The 22,000-nt window shown below is 41.2% G+C and overlaps 1 protein-coding gene across 1 annotated transcript in view; it reads right to left on the reverse strand.

Annotated features, from left to right (window-relative positions):
• Window positions 1–12,466, reverse strand: part of KCTD16 (potassium channel tetramerization domain containing 16) — a 313,774-nt gene extending 301,308 nt beyond the window's left edge. Inside the window, exons 1-2 of the mRNA XM_027546088.1 lie at window positions 11,723–12,466; window positions 10,203–11,358 (exon numbers count right to left, since the gene is read on the reverse strand). Of these exons, the coding sequence (XP_027401889.1) occupies window positions 10,203–11,034 (832 nt within the window). The 5' untranslated portion in view covers window positions 11,035–11,358; window positions 11,723–12,466. The remainder of the gene's footprint in view (window positions 1–10,202; window positions 11,359–11,722) is intronic.
• Window positions 12,467–22,000: the final 9,534 nt, after the last annotated feature.

The following is a 22,000-nucleotide window of genomic DNA, read 5'->3' on the forward strand; positions in this document are numbered from 1 at the left end:
TGATCTTATTGTCAGGGACATTACTCAGTAACCATTTTCTATCACCGTGAAGGAAAATTCTCTCTAGGCTGAGATTCCTAAAAGGTTATTCTAATCCTTCAATGATTGAATATATAATTTAAATTATATTCTTAATTTTAAATTCTATATATTCTCCTAGATTCTGAAAAACCACACATTGAAAATAAGGTGGGGAGAAAAGCCATTATTAATGACTTGCATTATGGAATAGCAAAGGGAAGAAAAGAGTTACTGGAATTGGAAGCTTTTTGAAGAGTTTATTTTTATGTTTATTCAGGTTCAATTAAAATCAGTAGCTTGAATTTCCTCTTTAAAAGTCACTTCTAGATGCTTTTGTTTGTTTTTTCTTTTTTTTAACATGCATAGAATCAACAGACTGGACAGAGTATCCAGGAAGACTATTAAAAAGAATCAGGTGAGTTATTTACAGGAAGGACCTGTATTTTGTCATTCTCAGAGGTCCTTGAAATTACTTACTAACATTTCCTTAGCATTGCCTGGGTGACAGGAGCTGTCATCAGCACTTTCTATATAGCAACCCATTCAATTCTTGTAACCACACTGAGGCAAGTACCACTGTTACCGTCTCCATTTTCCAGGTGAGGAAACGAAAGCAGAAAGTCAAGTGATTTGCCAGCGATCAAACAAGTAGGGATTCAAACTCAGTCTGGGCTCCCACACCAAGGCTCTCAACCACCGTTTCACGTTGCCTCTGCCTCTGATCACTAAGGAGCTAAGAATGGAGGGAGGGAGGAAGTAGAATCCCTTGGCAGTAAGAAGATTAAGAAGGCCAGCTAGTCATCCTCACAGCACACTTTGCATTCTAGCAGATGCCTCTCAATTTTGCAGCACTTTTCTGAATCCCAAGTCTCTCCTTGGGTTGTTCCTTAAACCCTGGCTCCACCCCAGCTTCAATTTGCTCCTGCTTGGGTGCATCAACTAAAAGGAAACCACAGGAAACTTCGCTGCTGGTAAGTGTTTTTCTCAGTTTCCTGGAGCTAGAATGTCTGTGCAGGTGCTAAGAGCTAGGCTAAGCACTTTACATACAAAATGGAATTCTCCCTGCAAGATGCCCTGCCCTTAGGACTCAGGGCAAGTCAGGAAATGCCATCATTACTACTAATCACACCAGAACAAGCACACCATCACTGCTCTCCAGTTCTTCTTTAAGAGATGATGTAATGGTAGATTAAAGACAGTGGCATGTATGTCCATAAAAGTCTGCTCTGTGATGACCTAAAGGGGTGGGATGGGGAAGGGGTGGGATGAGGGAGGGGTGGGTGGGAGGGAGGCTCAAGAGGGAGGGGATATATGTATACTTACGGCTGATTCATGCTGTTGTACAGCAGAAACTAACACAACATTGTAAAGCCAATAAAATATACATATTATATATATATTTATATTTATATATATCTATTACATAATAGATACATACCTAATCTATTTATATTTGTATTTTATATATATATATATATATATATATATATATATATATATATATATATATAAGTGTGTGCTCAGTCACTTCAGTAGTATCTGAATTGGCGACCAAGTGGACTGTAACCTACCAGGCTCCTCTGTCCATGGGATTCTCCAGGCATGAATACTGGAGTAGGTTGCTGTGCCCTCCTCCAAGGGATGTGCAATGGGCGTTTGGTTTCCTTCTTTGAGAAATATTTATGAAGGTCCTACAGTTTTGCAGGTTTTTGGCCAGATGTACCACAAGGAATGTGACTGACAGTTCCTACCTTCACAGAACTTACTATCTAATGTTACAGAAACAGTTAAATAAGCAGGTATAATGCAGCATTATTTGTGTCATGGTAAAAGAAAATAGGGTCCTTTGGAGCAAATATAAGAGGTACCTAATCTAAATGTGGTGGGCTTGAAAAGCTTCCCATAAAAGGAACCTATAGATTTGGGACCTGAAGTATTTAATCAAAGCAGGTGGAGGCATAGTTCCAGGCAAAGGGAACATTACGTACAAAACTGAAGAAGCAAGTGTATAACAGCATTCAGGATCTGAGGTTAAAAATGCAAGGGATGGGAGGGCAACAGAAAAGGCAAGGGACAGAAGCAGAAGTCATGTCACGAACAGCTGTGATTCATATTAGGGAGTGACATGGTCAGACTCACACGTTAGAAATCTTACCATATCTGCAGCAGGAAGAAAAGACCCAAAGGGGATCACACCAGACGTGGATGGGAAGGACAATTGCATTTTCTTTGTAATAGTCTAGAAAAGCAGTGGCATGTACCGGTGGCCTGGGCCAGCGTAGCATCAGTGGAAATGGGTAGAAATGGATGGATTTGAGGTGGATGACAGAAAAGAACCAATAGAAATTGGAGTTTGGAGAACTGGTAAGGGAGAAAGAAGAGCCACTCAGGCTTTATTCTTCCCTGGGGAACTGGGCAACTGATGAAACAATTTACTGAGATAAGGAACACACGGAGAGGTTTGGGAAACATATAAGTTCCGTGGAGTTTCCACACAGTTGAGCAAATCCAAGAATGCAAAATTAGAATAGCCAGTAGGCAAACTTTCCCTGGCTATTCTAAAAATGATTCTCTTTCCCAGTCAACAGGAGCCTTCTTGGTAGGTTCACTGCATCCCTGATGGTAACTCAGCCTAGTGACAAGAACAGCAATGGAATACTAAGCAGTTCTAGGGCTTCCCTGGTGGCTCAGATGGTAAAGAATCTACCTGTAATACAAGACACCTGGGTTTGATCCCTGGGTTGGGAAGATCCCCTGGAAGAGGTCATGTCAACCCACTCCAGTATTCTTGCCTTGAGAATCCCCAGGGATGGAGGAGCCTGGTGGGTTACAGTCTATGGGGTTGCAAAGAGTCTGACATGACTGAGCGACTAAGCACAGCACAGGCAGTTCTTGGATGACTAGAAAGGAAAACACAGGCCTGCTATATCATCAGAATCAACTTGAACAATGGAGAGAATAGGTTCCAATTGTTATTTGCCTATATGACAATTATGAAAAAACTAACAATAAGAAGGTGTCCTTTCCTTGCATCCAAAACATATAGCATTTCAATCTGCCAAAGCAAATTAAAAATGGACTTGCCAACAAATGAAACAACCAACAAAGAATTAATCTCCAAAATATACAAGCAGCTCATGCAGCTCAATACCAGAAAAACAAATGATCCAATCAAAAAGTGGGCCAAAGAACTAAACAGACATTTCTCCAAAGAATATATACAGATGGCTAAAAAAATACATGAAAAGATGCTCAACATCACTCATTATCAGAGAAAATGAAATCAAAACCACAATGAGGTACCATCTCACGCCGGTCAGAATGGCTGCCATCAAAAAGTCTACAAACAATAAATGCTGGAGAGGTTTTGGAGAAAAAGGAACTCTTGTACACTGTTGGTGGGAATGCAAACTAGTACAGGGTGGAGATTCCTTTAAAAACTGGAAACAGAACTGCCATACAACTCAGCAACCCACTGCTGGGCATACACACCAAGGAAACCAGAATTGAAAGAGACACATGTACCCCGATGTTCACTGCAGCACTGTTTACAACAGCTAGGACATGGAAGCAACCTAGACGTCAGTTGGCAGATGAATGGATAAGGAAGTTGTGGTACATATACAGAATAGAATATTACTCAGCTATAAAAAAGAACACATTTGAGTCAGTTCTAATGAGATGGATGCTATTATACAAAGTGAAATAAGTCAGAAAGAGAAACACCAATATAGCATATTGACACATATACATGGAATTCAGAAAAATGGTAGCAGTGATCCTATATGCAAGACAGTAAAAAGACACAGATGTAAAGAACAGAATTTTGGACTGTGTAGGAGCAGCGAGGGTGGGATGATTTGAGAGAATAGCACTGAAACATATATATTACCATATGTAAACAAGAAGACCAGTGCAAGTTCAATGCATGAAGCAGGGCACACAAAGCCAGTGCTCTGGGACAACCCAGAGAGATGGGGTGGGGAGGGAGGTGGCAAGGGGTTTCAGAATAGGGGGACACATGTGCACACGTGGCTGATTCATGTCAATGTATGGCAAAAACCACCGAAAGGTTGTAAAGTAATTAGCTTCCAATTGAAATAAATAAATTAATTTTTTTTTAAATAAATTAAAAAAGAAATCAAGATCCTAAATAAATAAAAACGGGCTTTCCAATACTTGTGAAGATTTCTTGCAAGAAATTCTGAACTTGAATCTGGCCACGCCTTAGAATCTGGTGTTTAGCTCTAACAAATTACAGAAAATGCAGGGGTAAGAAAAAATGTGTTACTGACATCACAGAGATCATAGAGATGGATGAGCAAAACCCAGAGTGCCGGACATTTGACATGACAAAGAGCTTGGTTTCTTCAAACAAATAAACTGGAAGAAAAAAAGAAAGAAAGAAAGGAGAGAGAGAAAAAGTGTGAAGGGGGATAGGAGGAAGGAAGGGAGAAATAAAAAGATTTAAGATTTTTGCCACTTTGTGGTAATGTCATATGCAATATTCTTTTTCTTTTATAGATAGCAATAAAAGATAATATGGAGGATAAGAATCCAGCTGCCAGTGCAGGGGACACAGGTTCGATCCCCTCTTCTGGGAAGACTCTACATGCCTCGAAACAACTAAGCCCATGAGCCACAATTACTGAAGTCCCCATGCCTAGAGTCGTGCTCTGCAACAAGAGAAGCCATTGCAATGAGAAGCCCAAACACCACAACTAGAGAGAAGCCCATGCACAGACACAGAGACCCAGCATATCCAAGAATAAATAAATTTTTAAAAGATAATGGACGTACCTCATTTGACTCTTGATTCAAGCAAGACAACTTTAAAAAAAATACTGTGAGAGAATCAAAGTTTGTATACCAACTAGATATCAGAAGATATCAAAGTACTATTTGTTTTGTATGTGATAATGTTACTGTGATGCATTTTAAAATTAATTTTAGTTTAGAAACATATAGTTTTTAATGGATGAGTGAAATGATTAATACCTGAAATTTGTTTCAAAATAATCCAGTGCAAACAGAAGAGAAAGTAGGTAGGGATATATATGAAACAAGATTAGTCTGGTAATAATCACTGTAAGTTTTGGAGCTGGGTGTTTCTACATTTGGGTGTTTGAAAATTTCCATACTGAAATGTTTTAGCTGACTTGCCAAGAAATGCAGGATTTGAGGAAAGCTAGAGCAAAGACCAAAGAAAAGAGCAACAGTCAGCTGTGATGCAGAGATTGAACATCACCTCTGCTTTCAGAAGAACTGTTTCTCGGCATGGAACCGGCACTCTCTCCTCTGTCCAGTCACCCCTCTCCATGGTTTGTGCTTGGAGGTGTTCCAAATGGAGCTCAGTGGCATTTTCTCTGTTTATAATTCCTCTGATAAGATCCAAATCTCTTCAGGCTGTCAGAATCATTTGGTCTTCTCTTTCTAACCATACACACACACACACACACACACACACACACACATATGTTTTAACATATCAAGGGACTTGGGGGCAATCACAGAGTTCTCCCCCTTTTTTCTCACATACTGACATTTCTCTTGCTGCCAAATTCATTCAGGGAGGCCAGAGACTTAGGAAGAAACTACTCAAATCATCTCTCACAAGGAATCAGGCTCAGGTAATATATCCCGTTTAGCATGAAAGTGAAGACAAATGACATATTTTACTATGCAGAAGAAGGGGTCGACAGAGAATGAGATGATTGGATGGCATCACCAACTCAATGGACATGAGTCTGAGAAAACTTCAGGAGATAGTGAAGGACAGGGAAGTCCATGGAGTCTCAAAGAATCAGACATGACTTAGTGACTGAACAACAACTAACATGTTTACAGTACTATTACATTGAGCCCAATGGTCAGAGAACAGCATCTTAAAGAGACAAGAAAAAAATGATACCCACTGCCCCTGTCCTTTATCATCACCAGCCAATATCTCCCCAAGCAAGGTCTAGGCTGACTTCATGATGAAGCCTTATACTTAGATTATGTTAAATATTTAAATTATAAATTGTAAAATAAGAAGGCACAGGCCTTAAGAACACTCCCTTTGGGATACAAAGTCACCTGATCAACAGCTATTAAAAGGTTTCTTATGGACAAAAACCTCTGAAAAAAGTACACCATGCCTTGAAAATATTGTAAATATCATGACAGGACAGAACTTTACTGACATCTTGATTGTGGCATAAAGAGAAAGAACTTGAAAGCAGGAATGACTAAAGAATGAGGAAAGAGGAGCATCTAAGATGGAAAAGACAGAAAAACATCACAGAAAGAGGACAGGTAGGTAAACACCAGACCTTCATGGTTTGGACTTTGCTGTTCTGTGTCTTCATTTTGAATATGCCAACATCATATTTCTATGGACAACAAAAATTGAAGCTATCATTGGTAACTTTTAAGGAACAAGGAAAAAGAAAGCTAGAATTATTTCAAGATAGATTCTTTTCTGCCTGTTTTCCTTTAAAAACTCACCCTTTTACAAGTTTTAAAATCAATACTGGGAAAATTACTCACAATGGCTAGAACCACCATTTCTTCCTAATACAAGGTCATGCAGAATTCTAAGTAAGAAATCATTTCCTAATCTACTTTTCTCCAACACCCCCATCTCAATCAACCACCCTGAAGATATATACTATGTATACAAAGCAATTTAGAAACTTTGGTAGAAACAACCTTTTGAATGTAAGGAAACCAAGTAAAGAGAAAAAAGGTTAAAATGCACTTCCAAGTAGTAATCTATCGAAAAGGCAATGAATCGATGTCTCTATCTATGATTCACAGAACTCGGTTTATGTTTTTGGATGCAATTCTATTAGAGGCAAATGCCTTTGAATCTGAATGCTTTCAGGAATTTGTCTAAAGTAACTCACTCATAGGAATAAGATTAAGGAAATGTACATAATCTTCTCCAATGAAGAACAACTTTCCCTCTCACTAGGGCATTGGAAGAGGGCTCTAAATAAGAGGTTCATTTACTTCCATACACCTGTGATTTTGTTCCTAAGTGGTGTGAATGGCTATTGATTCAATATCAGGACTTGTCTTCCAAATTACTTAACTCATTCCATCTGGAGGAGAGTCAAGACGTCATCCTCTGATGTTTATGATATTGCCTTCCATACAATACTTGGAAAGAAAACAGAGGTAATTGTTTACCTAGTTGGATGAGAAAGAGGGGAAAATACCTTCTTGTTGTTTTAAATTAAAACAATTAAAATACTTTGTGAGGCAATCCTAGGACAGACATTTCTATGTTCTTATATCACTCACATTTTCTTGCTTGCTGTTAAGTGAATCATAATCCATAGTATCTCACATATTGTATTTTGGTGTATCAGCAGTGTAAACAAACACATTTCTTGCCACCCTGTTGAACACACACAAACACCTGTTGACTTTTTTCTAGTTTTATATTAAACAGTCAAAACTACTTGATATTGATCATCAATTCTAGGTCTACATGAAGACTGAATGAGGCAAGAATCTAACCTGTTAATAACTGACAGATCTCCCTGGAAAATCTAGAAGAAATTTAAGCACACAGAGGAAGAAGGGGTCTCTCCCCATGACTGTCAACCACCATATACAATGTATTAATTTCTTGCTGTTCATTTTTACTGTGATATGGATCCAGGCAAAGTGATTCTGCATTATCCCTTGGTTATTAGAAAAGTCTGATTTCTTGGAGTTCATTCCTTGGAACTAGGAAGTTTGTCACCACATGTCTATATCTTTATCTACAGATATTTTTATAACCTAGGAGGAAGTTGGGATCCCCTATAAGGAACAACTTTGCTGTTGGTTGGCTGTTTTTTTTTAAAAATGGGGGACGTGCTCCCTGAGACACATACTGCTCTTCAGACCACTGCCCTTCAAAAGCTGGATGGCAGGCAGGTGGTGGTTTCTGGGCTCCATGCCCTCTGCAATGCATGCAGTGGCTCAGGGTTGGCGATTGGTCAATTGGCAGGGCTTGGGGCATCTTTGCATACAGGCAATTCCCTGCTTTAGAGCACCTCCCAGAGTTTTGGCCCATTAACCCAAGCACAACAGCTTGATGAATTAATGCTTATAGAGGCACAGTTGGCAGCTTCTAATTAAATAATTATGGCTAAGCAGCTGCACGGAAGCTGTCATGCACCCTAGAAAGCCAGCTGTCAGCTTTATTGATCCTGAGACTGAGGAAGAGTTAACACTTAGCTCTGGTTGTTGGGTACAAAGAGCAAGTATATCATATGCAGTATATGTGCTGTGCAATATGAAGGTGTTGCATATTTGTGCTAGTCTGAGCCACCTGCTCCTTGGCATCCTCTCAGCAATCCAACAAAAAAAAGAAGTGATCATATGATTAGAGAACAGAGTCTGTCTGGAGCAATCTACAGAGGGCTTACTATTATACAGATGAGGCCTTGATAAACACAGAAATGTCACTGAGCTAGCAGACAACTCAGGCTCTAAGTCTCATTTAGATGAGCAAGTGATTGGAATCAAGTGTGGTCTTTTTGAGGGGGTATGACTGATATGTTTTCTTCTGTTTGACTAAAGTTTCCTAAGAGGCCATTTTCAAGTATTAGAAATTGGGGAACAAGGTAAATATCACAAACCAGATTTAAATTCAACGATGCATTTTTTTTTCCAAGTTAGAAGATGTCTGTTCTACAGAATCACAGATAATGTCATATTCCTTTATAGAAAGCTAAAAAGCTAAAGCTTTATCTCTACGCTAATGGAAAACTCACCAGAAGAAAGAAAGCAGAATCTGGCCACTAAGCCCCAACACAGAGGAAGGTATAGATTATAGATAAAAGCCATAGATAGGGGTATTGAACCAAATAATGCTTGTTACAGAACATCAGAATGCAACTGAACTGCTAGCTGATTCTTTTCTCCGCAGGCTGTTCTTTCTATACAATCTATGTGTTTTCACTTCTAAAAACCAAATCTGTGATAACCCAGTACAGAGCAACTTGGCTTCCCACAGGCCTTGTCACCAAGGCTCCCAACATCATCTCCAAAGGAATAAAGACAACTGTAGGCAAAACTCAGTCCAACAGATTCAGTCACACCTGAATGTACAGAGACATTTAGATATTTTAATCCTCAAAATTTATGGATTTGCCTTAAAATAAGAATAGAGAAAAACTGGAAACATATTTCTCATGGAATTCACTTCACCCAGCTCCCAGACCTGTTGAAAATCAGCAGTTCATCAAGCACTGAACTTTACAGACTAATTGCTTTCCTCCCAGAGATCAATGGCTTATGGTTAATTTAGAGTAATTCTTAAAAGAAGGCATTCTGTACAGTAAATTGTCATTTAAACAACTGGACTGACTCTAAGAAACTCTTACTATAAAGACTTCAGTGCAATTGTTTCCTTTCTTTTTTTCTCTTCTGGTTTCCTTTTATGCCAGTGATTATACCACCTCAGTTGTCTGAAGCTGACTGTGTGTGATTGACAATTCTCAAGGATTCATTCCTTTTGGGTGAATCCTAAATGCAGCTCGGCTTAATTAAGTCTGCAGTGCAACTCAAATCTCAGTACAAATTGCTAAGGAATCAAATCACAAATTCGTGAAAGCCTAGGCAGGCAAATTTCAGACTTGGGGTCGGGGGGAAGGGGTCTTTCATCAGTCTGTACTGCCATCTAGCCAAGATCACGTCATTCAGTGCAACATCCATTTTGCTTTCAACATTCCTGATGAAAGCTGTCTTCAGAAACCAGCTTAATAGACCCCAAAGTTCAGATAAGACAACAGTCAGCAGCACTTCAGCCACTCTGAGTCTACTGAACTCCCATGACCCAACAGCCAAGTTCTCATCATTGCCTTATCTTCACAGTTCAATATCCGACAGACACACATGCCTATTTTCATTCCACATATTACCTATACCAATATCATTTGTATACTGTGATTTTTGAGGCCTTTAAATATTCTGTGAGTTGATTGGGAAAACAAAAGTTACCTTAGGTAAAACATGAAAGCTGATTATAACCCCTAGCTATACCTCAAGAGTTAAAAAAATAAAATAAAAATCCCCAAACAGCATTTAAACAACAACACGTTCCTTAGACGTAGACTGAACGTGCAGACCATATATACATATATATCTGTTAAACAAATCCATACACATGAAAAACAACAAGAACGCTCTGTACTTACGGTAGAAGACGTACTCAGTGTAGCTTGACCAGATCTTGTCATCTGTATACTGGTTGACGAAAGATGCTGTTACTGAGGAGTTACAGGCCACCATGTGGAATCCACATTCTGACAACATATCAAAAGCCCTTTCCAGATGCCTGAATTTGAGATAAAATCTGGATGTGTATCTTTCTGGGGCTCGGTCAGGGTCTCTGCTCTCATTCAAAGTCTCTCCAAAGACCTCCTTCGCCAAGGAAATCCTTCCACAAACCAAAATCCGGGGAACTCTCCGAAACTTGGCATCTGCCTGCCCCTCTCTGCCCATGGTGCAGGACCCCCTGTAACCCACAGTAATAAAACCCCACTTGCGGTCAGCAGGGAGCAGCGAGGAAGGGGGGCAGATTCTCGTGTCACTTCCTTGGGAGGCATCTTCAAAGTCACTGTGGCAGAATTCATCTGGGCTTTGCTTGATTTCATCAGGGGTCAGGAGTTTGACCAAGTCTGGGAGCTGGAAGTACTCAGCTTCTCTTTTCAGTCTTCCCCTTTCTGGAAAGTGATCAGGCAGGACCACCTGCCTGTCCCTGAGATAGTCCAGAATATAACGGAACAAGAATCCATCTCTGTCAATGAAAAACCTTCCCTTGGAGTCCTTGGCTAGGTCGTTAGCTGTGTCTCTCTTTGGGGAAAACATTTTCCACAGGAGGGAATGAGGGATGCTTATTAATGTGGAATGGCGAGTGAAATAAACTTGACCCCCAACATTCAGCTCCACGACCTCGGGGAAGGAGTTGGGAACTGCAGCCCCTTGTTCTCGAGAATAATAACGACTACAGTTGCCACTCAGAGCCATGGTCCCTTTCTTCTTTTTCTTCTCCTATTTTGATGTGAAGGAGCGACCCAATGGAGTCACAGCCTGATCCTTTGCAGCAACTTATAAGGGAGGGAGAGGATGATAACTTGTTAAAAACAACCTCTTCTTACCCCAGTTTTTTTTTCCCCCCAACAAAGCAAAATTTGAAAGAGTCCACAGGTGAAGTGATGCTACAGAAGTAGTTTAAACCCTGGCAGGTGGAGAGCTATGACTTCATGGAATATAATCAACTCATCTGCATCCAGTTTTCCCCCAAGCTCAGTAGGCAAGGCCGGTCAGGTCTCCAGTTACTGAGAGGTCTGTCTGCAGGAAAAGAGAGAAAATTATTTCCTCAAACACAGCATGAGTCAGAAAAAAAGAGACTGCTGGAGAGAGGAGAGGGAGGTAGAAGGAGGGAGGGAAACCGAAAGGGAGGGAGGGAGAGATTATTTTACATAAGCAGCCCTGGAATTACTGATTTCAGCCATTCTTCAACTAAATCGTAGCTTCTTTCAAGGTATTTCGTGTCTACATATTTATCTATATCCCTCTGTCTCCAGCATTTAGTATTAAAAACATTTCTATTTGATTTCTGCATTAAAAATGAATATGCAATTTTCAACTTCTAAAAGGAGATTTATTTTCTTTCCCCAGCTGGAGAGGAAAAGCAATAAGCCCTAGAACTTACCTCAGTGAGTGCTGGAAACAGTTCTTGTGAAGAAATACCCATTTGCAAAGCAGTCCAAATCCCCAGCCACACACAGAGTCTGGAGCTTGTCAAAATCCCAAACAGGTAAAATACAGAGGTATCAGTGAAAAGTGCCAGAGAGATGTGCTCTTAGAAAATAATAATTATATATATAAATATTTATATAAATGTATATTTGTGTATATGTATGTATATATTCACTCCCAATCTCAAGTTAAAACAAGTCACAAAAAAGTTAAACTGTGACTAGAGGTGGTTGGATTGAAGAAGCAAAGCAGAGAAAAATATTCAAAGCTTCTCCAGGAAGAAAAAAAAAAAAAATCAAACCTTTGGAAAGAATCCTTAAAACAAAAGAGAGTTGCAAGAGGTACCGGGACTTAGAAGCTTTTCAGAAAGCCCAGAAGCAAGACAGATGCTCCCTGCTGGGGTCCCAGGTAGCCACCCCACCTGCCGGCAAGGACAAGCGGGCTCCCATGTTCCCAGCCAGGTGGGAGCGGGCGGCCGCCGCGGCGCAGAGATGCCGGCGCGGGGCTCAGGCTCGGGCTTCTCCGGTGGAGGAGCTGGGTGGTTCCACAGTTCCCAGTGCAGTTCGGATGCTGTTGTTTCAGCAGTGCAGGCAAGAAACCATCCAGGGAAATGACTATTACATCATCTTAAAGGAATATGGCTTGGAGAGAGCGGAGGCAGCTCCGAGTCACGTCCGCCTCGGTGACAGGTCGTCGGGACTGCACGGGGACGCCGCGCTCCGGCCGTGGGCACGCGAGTCCCCCGGGCGCTCCGGGCTCGGGGCGGGGACGCAGCGCGGCGCAGCCGCTTCCCTCCCGGTCCTGTCCGGGAGTCTGGAGTTTCCAAGGGCCTTTGCTTTGCCCTTTCGTGCTGTCTCTAGACCTCCACAGCCACCACCATGCCCCAGAAACAACCCCTCAACCCAGATGAACACGGCGGTTTTTCATTTTTAAAAATCAACAAACGATTCCTTTGCATGTGCACTAAATTTCTGCTAAAGGGCAAATTGCCCCCTCTAAAGCTTGCTTAAAAGAAAAAAAAGCATACTCAATGACCCCAATGTTCAAGCTACAAAGTGGGTTTTTCTCTCCTCAAAGAGGACTAAGCCATGTTCTCTCAGATGCCCTTTCCTGTTTTTGTTTTTTTTGTTTTTCCTTTTTCTCCATTCCTCTGCCACCCTCACCCCAGCAAATAAATAAATAATGAATATATACATCCATACCTTCAGTCTCTCTGGAATTTCTGATGCTCCTTCCCAAGACGATAGGAAGAACTGGTACCCTCGGAAAAAAACAGGGTTTCTATCAGTAAGTCATTATCTTGGCTTCCACGTAAGACATCGTTACCTGCAACTTTTTTCTGGGTCTGTTTCCTTACGAAGCTTCTCTCTGGATGTGCCCCCGCCCCCTCCCATCTCATCCCAAGAGGACTCTGGTGGAAGACACGCCTGCAAAGAGACATTTTACTCCTGTCCCAGAGGGTTCCCTTAAGTGCATCATTAGAGTTTCAGGAAGGCATTTCCAGGGCAACCTAATCCACTAACAAAGTGCTTCCAGTTGATCCTGCCAGTCAATAATGGCCCAGGCAACAGCTTACAGTAAGTCAGCCATTTCCCCTTTCAAACACCAATGTCTTAGGACTCACATTCCTAATGAGAATGTAGTACTTCATCTATGAATAATATATACAGGGCACACTCCATTCCAAACAACTGCTATTTTTAAAAGATGAAAACCAAAAATGGAGAGAAAAGTGTGAATTAGATAGATACATTTTATGGGATACATGGGTTTATTGCCAGCTCTTGCCCCAAGAATTAGCGTGAAGATAGACTCAGCAGTAGCATAAAATAATTTCTAATCTAACACTCTTTTCTTTCGCTAAGAATCAGGTTACTGAACACATTCAGAGTATTAGCTAACACTCCAACACCTGATTATATTTAACTTTGTTTCTTTAACTAATGTATTAACCTACTCTGGCCTCAATCATTGGGATTTTAATGCTGGATGTGCTTGTTATTTGATGCACTCATATCGCCATCTAGTGTCCTCAAACTATCAGTGCAGGACTATATCCAGCAACTTGTGTGTAAGTGTGTGTGTGTGTGTGCGCACGCGTGTGCGTGTTCAGTCGTGTCCGATTCTCTGGGAACCCATGGACTGTAGACCGCCAGGCTCCTCTGTCCATGGAATTTTCCAGGCAAAAATACTGGAATGGGTTGCCATTTCCTACTACTCCAGGGAATCTTCCGGACCCAGGGATCGAACCGCGTCTCTCGTGTCTCCTGCATTGGCAGGCGGACTCTACCACTGCACCATTTGGGCCAAAGGTCAGGATTTTTTTCATCTTTGTTTTAAAGTTCTTGAGTATTATCAGAAATGATCTGTTCACCAAGATGACAAAGTAAACATCTAGTTGCCATCGGGTTAAGGGGAAAAGTAAGTCTGAATCCATAGCTAGTGAGTACTGCCTTTGGTTGTAGTAAAGAGCAAATTATTTTATGTCTAACCAAGTTGGCCAGGACACCATGACAGTGGCTTTGGAGATTGGATCTTAAAGTATTTGGGAAGAGAAATCATAGTTTTTAAAACTAAAAGGAGCTTGTGAAATGGAATCACCATCTCATCTTAAAGACGTAGAAACTGAGTATCAAGAGGGAAAGCACTTCCACGGGGTCACACAGCAAGGTGAGGGTTAGACCCCTGACTATTCAGAACAGTCAGTGTCCTGTTTTAAACCTTATGGATTCTGGAATAGGAATGGAGAGGTGGCAAATAAAGAAAACAAGAAGAATTTTAAGATTATTACACATTTGAAAACGCAGCAAGTCATTTAAAAGCGCTTTTAATATGAAATTAAATTGCAAGGCTAAAATATTTTCACAATTTAAAAGAAGAGTATTCTGTATCTCAGAAATGAGAAGCTCTTTTCATTGGTCTGGGCTTCATCAGTTCAGTTCAGTTCAGTTCAGTTCCTCAGTCGTGTCCAACTCTTTGCAGGTTAGGCTATTTCTGAGACAAGTAGTTCTTAATTTGGGGGAGAATGGACTGCTTGGAGAAAATCCAGGCAATGAATACATGAACATAAAAGTTCACATTCAATGTCAGGGACAAAGCCTCTGAGGAAGAGCTGAATAAAAAGGCAGCAGGGAGATCACGTGGCCAGGGACGCACATTCCCAGCCATACTCACATTTGGACTATGAACCTTCTTTCTTTTTTTTCTTTTTTTTTTTAATGTGGACAATTTAAAAGTCTTTACTGAAATTGTTGCAATATTGTTTCTGTCTTATGTTTTGGGTTTTGGCCAGGGGGCATAGGAAATCTTAGCTCCCTGATCCAAGCTGCACCGCCAGCACTGGAAGGCAAAGTCTTAACCACTGGACTGCCAGGGAAGTCCCTGAACCTTCTTTGTAAAATGAGATTACACACACACTCACAGAGACACATTCTGAAGACTGAAAAAAAATAAATTAATAAAACATTCACCACACAACCTTAACCTTATAACCATACCACCTGAATGCACTCTGAATTCATATTTTGTAATAAACACTGTTAAGTACCCCAGACTTTGCACACATATATTGCTGTATATTGTTTTGTGCTAAAAAAATTCATTTAGTATAATAAACAGTTAAAAATAAACAACTGTTTTTACAGCCCTCTTGAGGTATATTTGCTTTTTAATCTACCTGGATCCTCAAGAAATTAAGAGGGTCTGGACCTCTTACCCTTTGAAAGGTCAGGGATTTTGTTCGAGGTTGGCCCTAAGTCTATTCACATTGGGGTTTGTAGAACCCAGGTTAATAGCCTCTGATCTGTACTCTTTCTTGTTCCTTTAGTCTCAGGGAGGCAAAGGATAAGAAGTGAGATTAAAGCAATAATTGGCTTGGAGGAAACAAAGCAATACACTATCTAGAGAGATTTAAGTAGTGCTAAAGTAAGCGAGTGTGTCCCAGGGTGTCTCAGGGAGGTTGTCAGTAATCCCAGCTGTTTGGTGCCTGAACAAGAGGCAAGAAGCCAAGTCTAGGCTGTAAGTGTATTCCTGTCCTTCATGTCAGCAGATAACACTGCTAGTGTTATTATTCTCTTCTGGCAGCTCTCCATTGAAGCACCGTGGGATGCCACACTCTGTGCAAAGGCCGAACATCCAGCAACGGATTTCTCTTAAGCAAAGAGTGAGGAAGAATGTTGCATCCCGTTCCTTGTAATATTCAAGCCCACAGCTCATGAAGACACACCATGGGTAACTTGTGGAGTTGATGGAACGTGTCTTAGCTTCTATTTCCTGTTCCCCACTTTCACACACCCCCAGAGCTGAATGTTGAAGAGTGTGTTCTCAAAAGGACAATTTTAATTTTGGAATAATGTGATCACCTCCCACATCCTCGCCCCCTAACACATCCTTAAGTTTCCTCTCCCTTAAAGGGAGATAGCTTTTATGCTGACTGTGTTATCAGGGAGGGAATTGATCTCATCAACTTACTCATGCTAAGATGCTGTGCATTCATTGTGTTACATGCCCCAAGGACTCCTGAATTATCAGCATCATCTTAATAGCTACTGTTGATGGAGGGCCTGTCAGAGCCATTACCTCTGTCTCAGCTCTCCCCGACTGGTGGTGTAACATCGGACAGAAGACTGAATGTCTCTGAGCCAGGGTAAAACAGAGATAATAAGAAGACTGCCTCTCAGGTGTGCTGTGCAGATAAAATACAATGATCTGCATGTTGAACCCCTAGCACAGTCCCCAGCTCTAGGCGAGTGCTTAATGAATGTCAGTTGCTGCTGCTGCTGCTAAGTCGCTTCAGTCGTGTCCGACTCTGTGCGACCCCATAGACGGCAGCCCATCAGGCCCCCCCGTCCCTGGGATTCTCCAGGCAAGAACACTGGAGTGGGTTGCCATTTCCTTCTCCAATGCATGAAAGTGAAAAGTGAAAGTGAAGTCGCTCGGTCGTGTCCGACTCTTTGTGACCCTATGGACTGCAGCCTACCAGGCTCCTCCATCTGTGGGATTTTCCAGGCAAGAGTACTGGAGTGGGGTGCCATCGCCTTCTCCGTGAATGTCAGTAGTATCCATTAAAGAGGTAGAAGCAGCCATATTTGTTGTTGTTCAGCTCAAGTTGAGGCATAAGGAAGTTACCAAAGATGCCCAAAGATTGAAATTCAGTTCTGTTTGCAAATCTGTTGCTCTTCCCACTATGTAGTTTTAGGTAAAGATTATTACTTGGTATAAAAGTATTTCTCAGTAATGGGGGAATCAGGCTTTGGTGGGGGAGATGGGTGGCAGAATAGGGAACTGAGAATAATCGATACCACAATGGTTAAAAATAGAAATGCCATTATCTTCTGCCAGATGGGGTTGCATTCCTGGTACCCTTTCATCCATTCCAAACAGATTTACTAAGTACTATGCTTATGGCACAAAGAGAAGAGGAACGAAAAAGCCTCTTGATGAAAGTGAAAGAGAGTGAAAAAGTTGGCTTCAAGCTCAACATTCAGAAAACTAAGATCATGGCATCTGGTCCCATCACTTCATGGGAAATAGATGAGGAAACAATGGAAACACTGTCAGAATTTATTTTGGGGGGGCTCCAAAATCACTGCAGATGGTGATTGCAGCCATGAAATTAAAAGATGCTTATTCCTTGGAAGGAAAGTTATGACCAATCTAGATAGCATATTCAAAAGCAGAGACATTACTTTGCCAACAAAGGTCCATCTAGTCAAGGCTATGATTTTTCCTGTGGTCATGTATGGATGTGAGAGTTGGACTGTGAGGAAAGCTGAGCGCTGAAGAATTGATGCTTTTGAACTGTGGTGTTGAAGAAGACTCTTGAGAGTCCCTTGGACTGCAAGGAGATCCAACCAGTCCATTCTGAAGGAGATCAGCCCTGGGATTTCTTTGGAAGGACTGATGCTGAAGCTGAAACTCCAGTACTTTGGCCACCTCATGTGAAGAGTTGACTCATTGGAAAAGACTCTGATGCTGGGAGGGATTGGGGGCAAGAGGAGAAGGGGACGACAGAGGGTGAGATAGCTGGATGGCATCACCGACTTGATGGACGTGAGTCTGAGTGAACTCTGGGAGTTGGTGATGGACAGGGAGGCCTGGTGTTCTGGGATTCATGGGGTCACAAAGAGTCAGACACGACTGAGCGACTGAACTGAACTGAACTGATGCTGTATCCATCATAGCTGTTAGGTATTTAAGATACAAAGATGAATTCAATACAATCTCTGAACTCAAACATTCACATACAAACACACACTCATAATCAAAGTCATAACAAAAGAAAGCAAAGATTAAGGTTCTAGATTATTGATCACTACCTCTTATTTGCAGAAAAATGTCTAGTGCTGTATTCAGCTTTGGATCCTACATAGTTCACATATGGTTTGGACAAATCACTTAACCTCAGGTGGCCTCTGCTTCCATATCTGTAAAATGAAGCTGTCTCCTGTTATAAAGATACCGTAACTGATGGCAAAAGATAAAATATTGCCGCCCAATCTTCAGAAGCAAAGTAGGATGCAACAGAGGAAGAAGGCAGCAGACAGCAGTCTGTCTTGTTAAAATAAAGCCTCCACAAGAAAGAATTGGGATTCGACTTGTATAATTTTAAAGTTGGAATGGGAGACCCTTTGAGATCATTCTTTGCAGCCTCAGCTCCCCCTAAACGTTTAGGTAATAGGAAATGTTCAGTTTAGTCACTTCTCTCAGTTTCTTCCTGAAAATACCGTTGAACTTGACTCCCAAAATACAAATAATAGCTAAAGTTGTTTGTACCACCATACAGTCTCTGAAGGGAAGTCTGCAGAATAAAATTCTAAGTGAACTCATTTTGAGATCTGAAGTGTTTTTGTTTTTTTAATGTTATGCTGATCTGAAAAGCAAGTATCGGCTGCTCTTCACATACGAAGTTAACACCTTTTCAGGTTTTCTTCAAAATAATGACAATTTTCTGGAACAAATGGTCCAAGTTAGGAGTGCATAATTTGATCATGATTGTTGAGTGAAGCCAAGTCCACATATGTGTTTTGAAACTGTGATCTCATCAGCATGAAACCTAACCAACAGAAATACACTCTTCCTTAAAACAGATTGGAGAATAAGGGGGGAGAAAAGAATCTAACTGCCTGACTTTGAAACAACTGGTTCCAGCAAATACACAGGCAATATTTTAGGCATAGCCATAAAAAACAAAAGAGGTCTCCCCTTGCCTACCCCTACAGTCCTACTTCGAGCAACCTGCTTAACTACGTTGTATCATTCACAGTGTGATGCTCATTGCGTATGTTGTATTATGCATACTGGCACCATCCTTACTATGTTTGCTATGCATTATGCAACAGATCTGTTGGCAAAGGAATAGTGTAATTTCTAAGCCCGTAATTGTCAACCTTTTATCTTCCACCTAGGAAACCCATTTTTCAAACGATGTCTCCGTTGCCTTTCTAAAATATGCAACAGATACAAGCAATATCAAATCCAAAAACACTTAGGTGTTAAGTTCAAAAACACTTATTATTTAAAAAGCAATCAGTCAGAGATTTCTAACATGTCAGTGGTCTCTAGAGTGCATTTTAATGTTTTTCTAAATAGTTTTCTATATGCATACATGGAATTTATTGAACTCCCTGAAGCAACTTGTGGGGAAAGTTTGAAAAGCCTAGTTATAAAAAAAGGAACAGGTTTTAGAATCAGGCAGAGCAAGGTGTGAAAGAGGTGCCTACCAGCTGCATGCTCATGAGATAATCACTTTACTTCTCTGAGGATATTCACTTCATATATATATTAGAGATAGAAAAATCCACTTTCAGGATTGTTGTAAGGATTAGAGATAAAATTCTGAAAGTGCCTGGCACATAGCAAATATTCAATAGGTAAGTGGCAATGTGGTTATAGTTATGCTTGGCTCCATCACCTCCTCTGTCCCTCTTCCACCACTTTCTGCCTGTACCCCATGGGTCTGTGTGATTGAGTGAATGGGAGGGTACCACATTACTTATTCATGCTGGTGATGTGAGTGAACCCTTTTTTAAAAGTCTGTTTCTTCCTGGGAGGAGGGGGATAGAATAAAGGCAAGGGATACTGGGATTTCTAAGCACAATTATCCTTGGAGATGGATAATTAGTTCATTTAAAAACAGACTCACCTGCCTTAGAAATGGCTGTGGTTTTCAAAGAATGATAGAGGAAAGCTCATTCAGAACATCTCATACCATTTTACAGTGATTCAGCAGTCACTTTGGTGTAGCCATTGTTTGTAGAAGGCATTTTTCACAACTAAATCCAAACATGTCATACTCATAGACTGAAATGAATTCTACCGATGGCATCTGCAGGTGGGGAAAGCACGAAGAGAGAAGGGCAAAAACCAAATAACAAATGGAAAGGTTTATCTCAAGGATTTGACACGTCAAAGCCGGGAAATTCAGGAATGCTCTGAAATATCACTTTCATTGCCAGTGCACTTTTCCCCTTGCCTTTTGAGTTATCTGCAAGATATTCATGGAGGAGGGAATCATTTTTCATTCATCCTGGTAACCCTCAGTAGCTAGCACAGGCTATGGCATTTGGAGGGTGCTCAATAAATGTTTGTTAAATTTAATTGCAAGAATGAGAGTGTTTGCTTAGAATGGCACAAAATTGGCGTGTTAAACTTATGATTACCAGGGGAGAAAGGGGGAGGAGATAAATTAGGAGGTTGGGATTGCCATATACACACTACTATATAAAAAATAGATTAACAAATAAGAACCTTCTCTATGGCACCTGCTCAATACTCTGTAATGGCCTATGTGGGAAAAGAATCTAAAACAAGAGAGTTTTATGTGTGTATACATAAAACTGATTCACTTTGTGGTATAGCAGAAACTAATACAACATTGTAAATCAGTTGTACTCCACTATAACCCCATAAAAAGTTTTTAAATGATTTGTCCATTCTGGACATTTTATACAAATGGAATCATACATTACTACAAAAAAGAAACTGACAAAGTTATGTCAGAATGAGTGTTAGTTGGAAATATAAGGTGGTTGATTTCAGTTTAGTTCTCAAAACATTGAGTTATCCATACTGTCAACTAAAAAATAAAAAATGCACAACTTAAATGTTGAGACTTGTGTTTTGCTTGGCAGACAAAACTGAGAACTTAAGCCTGGGATGCAGCTTCTCAGATAACTCTGAGGGACTGCTCTGACGAAGTAATGGAAGAGCCATGATATGAGGAGTTTTTGCTACAAAGACCAGGTATGTGAGTGCTCAGTTGTGTCCAACTCTTTGTGCCCAAAGAGTTGAACTGTAGCACACCAGCCTCCTCTGTCTGTGGGTTCTCCGGGCAAGAATACTGGAGTGGGTTGCCATGCCTTCCTCCAGGGGATCTTCTCGACCCAAGGATCGAACTTGTGTCTCTTGTGTCTCTTGCATTAGCAGGCAGGTTCTTTACCACAAGAACCATCTGGGAAGTCTACAAAGACTAGGTAGTGGAACTTCATAAGATTACTGTTGGAGCATCCCTGGCAGCTCAGTAGTAAAGAATTCCCCTACCAATGCCAGAGACAAGGGTTCAATCCCTGGTCTGGGGAAGATTCTACATGCCTTGGAGCAACTAAGCCCCTGCACCACAACTATTAAGCCTGTGCTCTAGAGCCTGGGAAACCCAACTACTGAGCCCATGCTCTGTAACTACTGAAGCCCACACACCTAGAGCCTGTGCTCTGCAACAAGAGAAGTCACCACAATAAGAAGCCGAAGCACTGCAATGAAGAGTAGCCCCCGCTCGTCGCAACTAGAGAAAAGCCTGCTGCTGCTACTGCTGCTAAGTCGCTTCAGTCGTGTCCAACTCTGTGCGACCCCAGAGACGGCAGCCCACCAGGCTCCCCCGTCCCTGAGATTCTCCAGGCAAGAACGCTTGAGTGGGTTGCCATTTCCTTCTCCAATGCATGAAAGTGAAAAGTGAAAGTGAAGTCGCTCAGTCATGTCCGACTCCTAGCAACCCCATGGACTGCAGCCTACCAGGCTCCTCCATCCATGGGATTTTCCAGGCAAGAGTACTGGAGGGGGTGCCATTGCCTTCTCCGAGAGAGAAGCCTAGGCAGCAACAAAAAATACCCAGCACAGCCAAAAATAAATAAGTAAATAAATATATATATATATTTTTTAAGGAAAGATCACTGATAATTAAAGAAAGCCAGACACCTCGAGTTCATGAATTTAGCACTTTTCTATGTATGAGAAG

This window comes from Bos indicus x Bos taurus, chromosome 7, assembly GCF_003369695.1.
Source record: "Bos indicus x Bos taurus breed Angus x Brahman F1 hybrid chromosome 7, Bos_hybrid_MaternalHap_v2.0, whole genome shotgun sequence".
Lineage (NCBI taxonomy): Eukaryota > Metazoa > Chordata > Mammalia > Artiodactyla > Bovidae > Bos > Bos indicus x Bos taurus.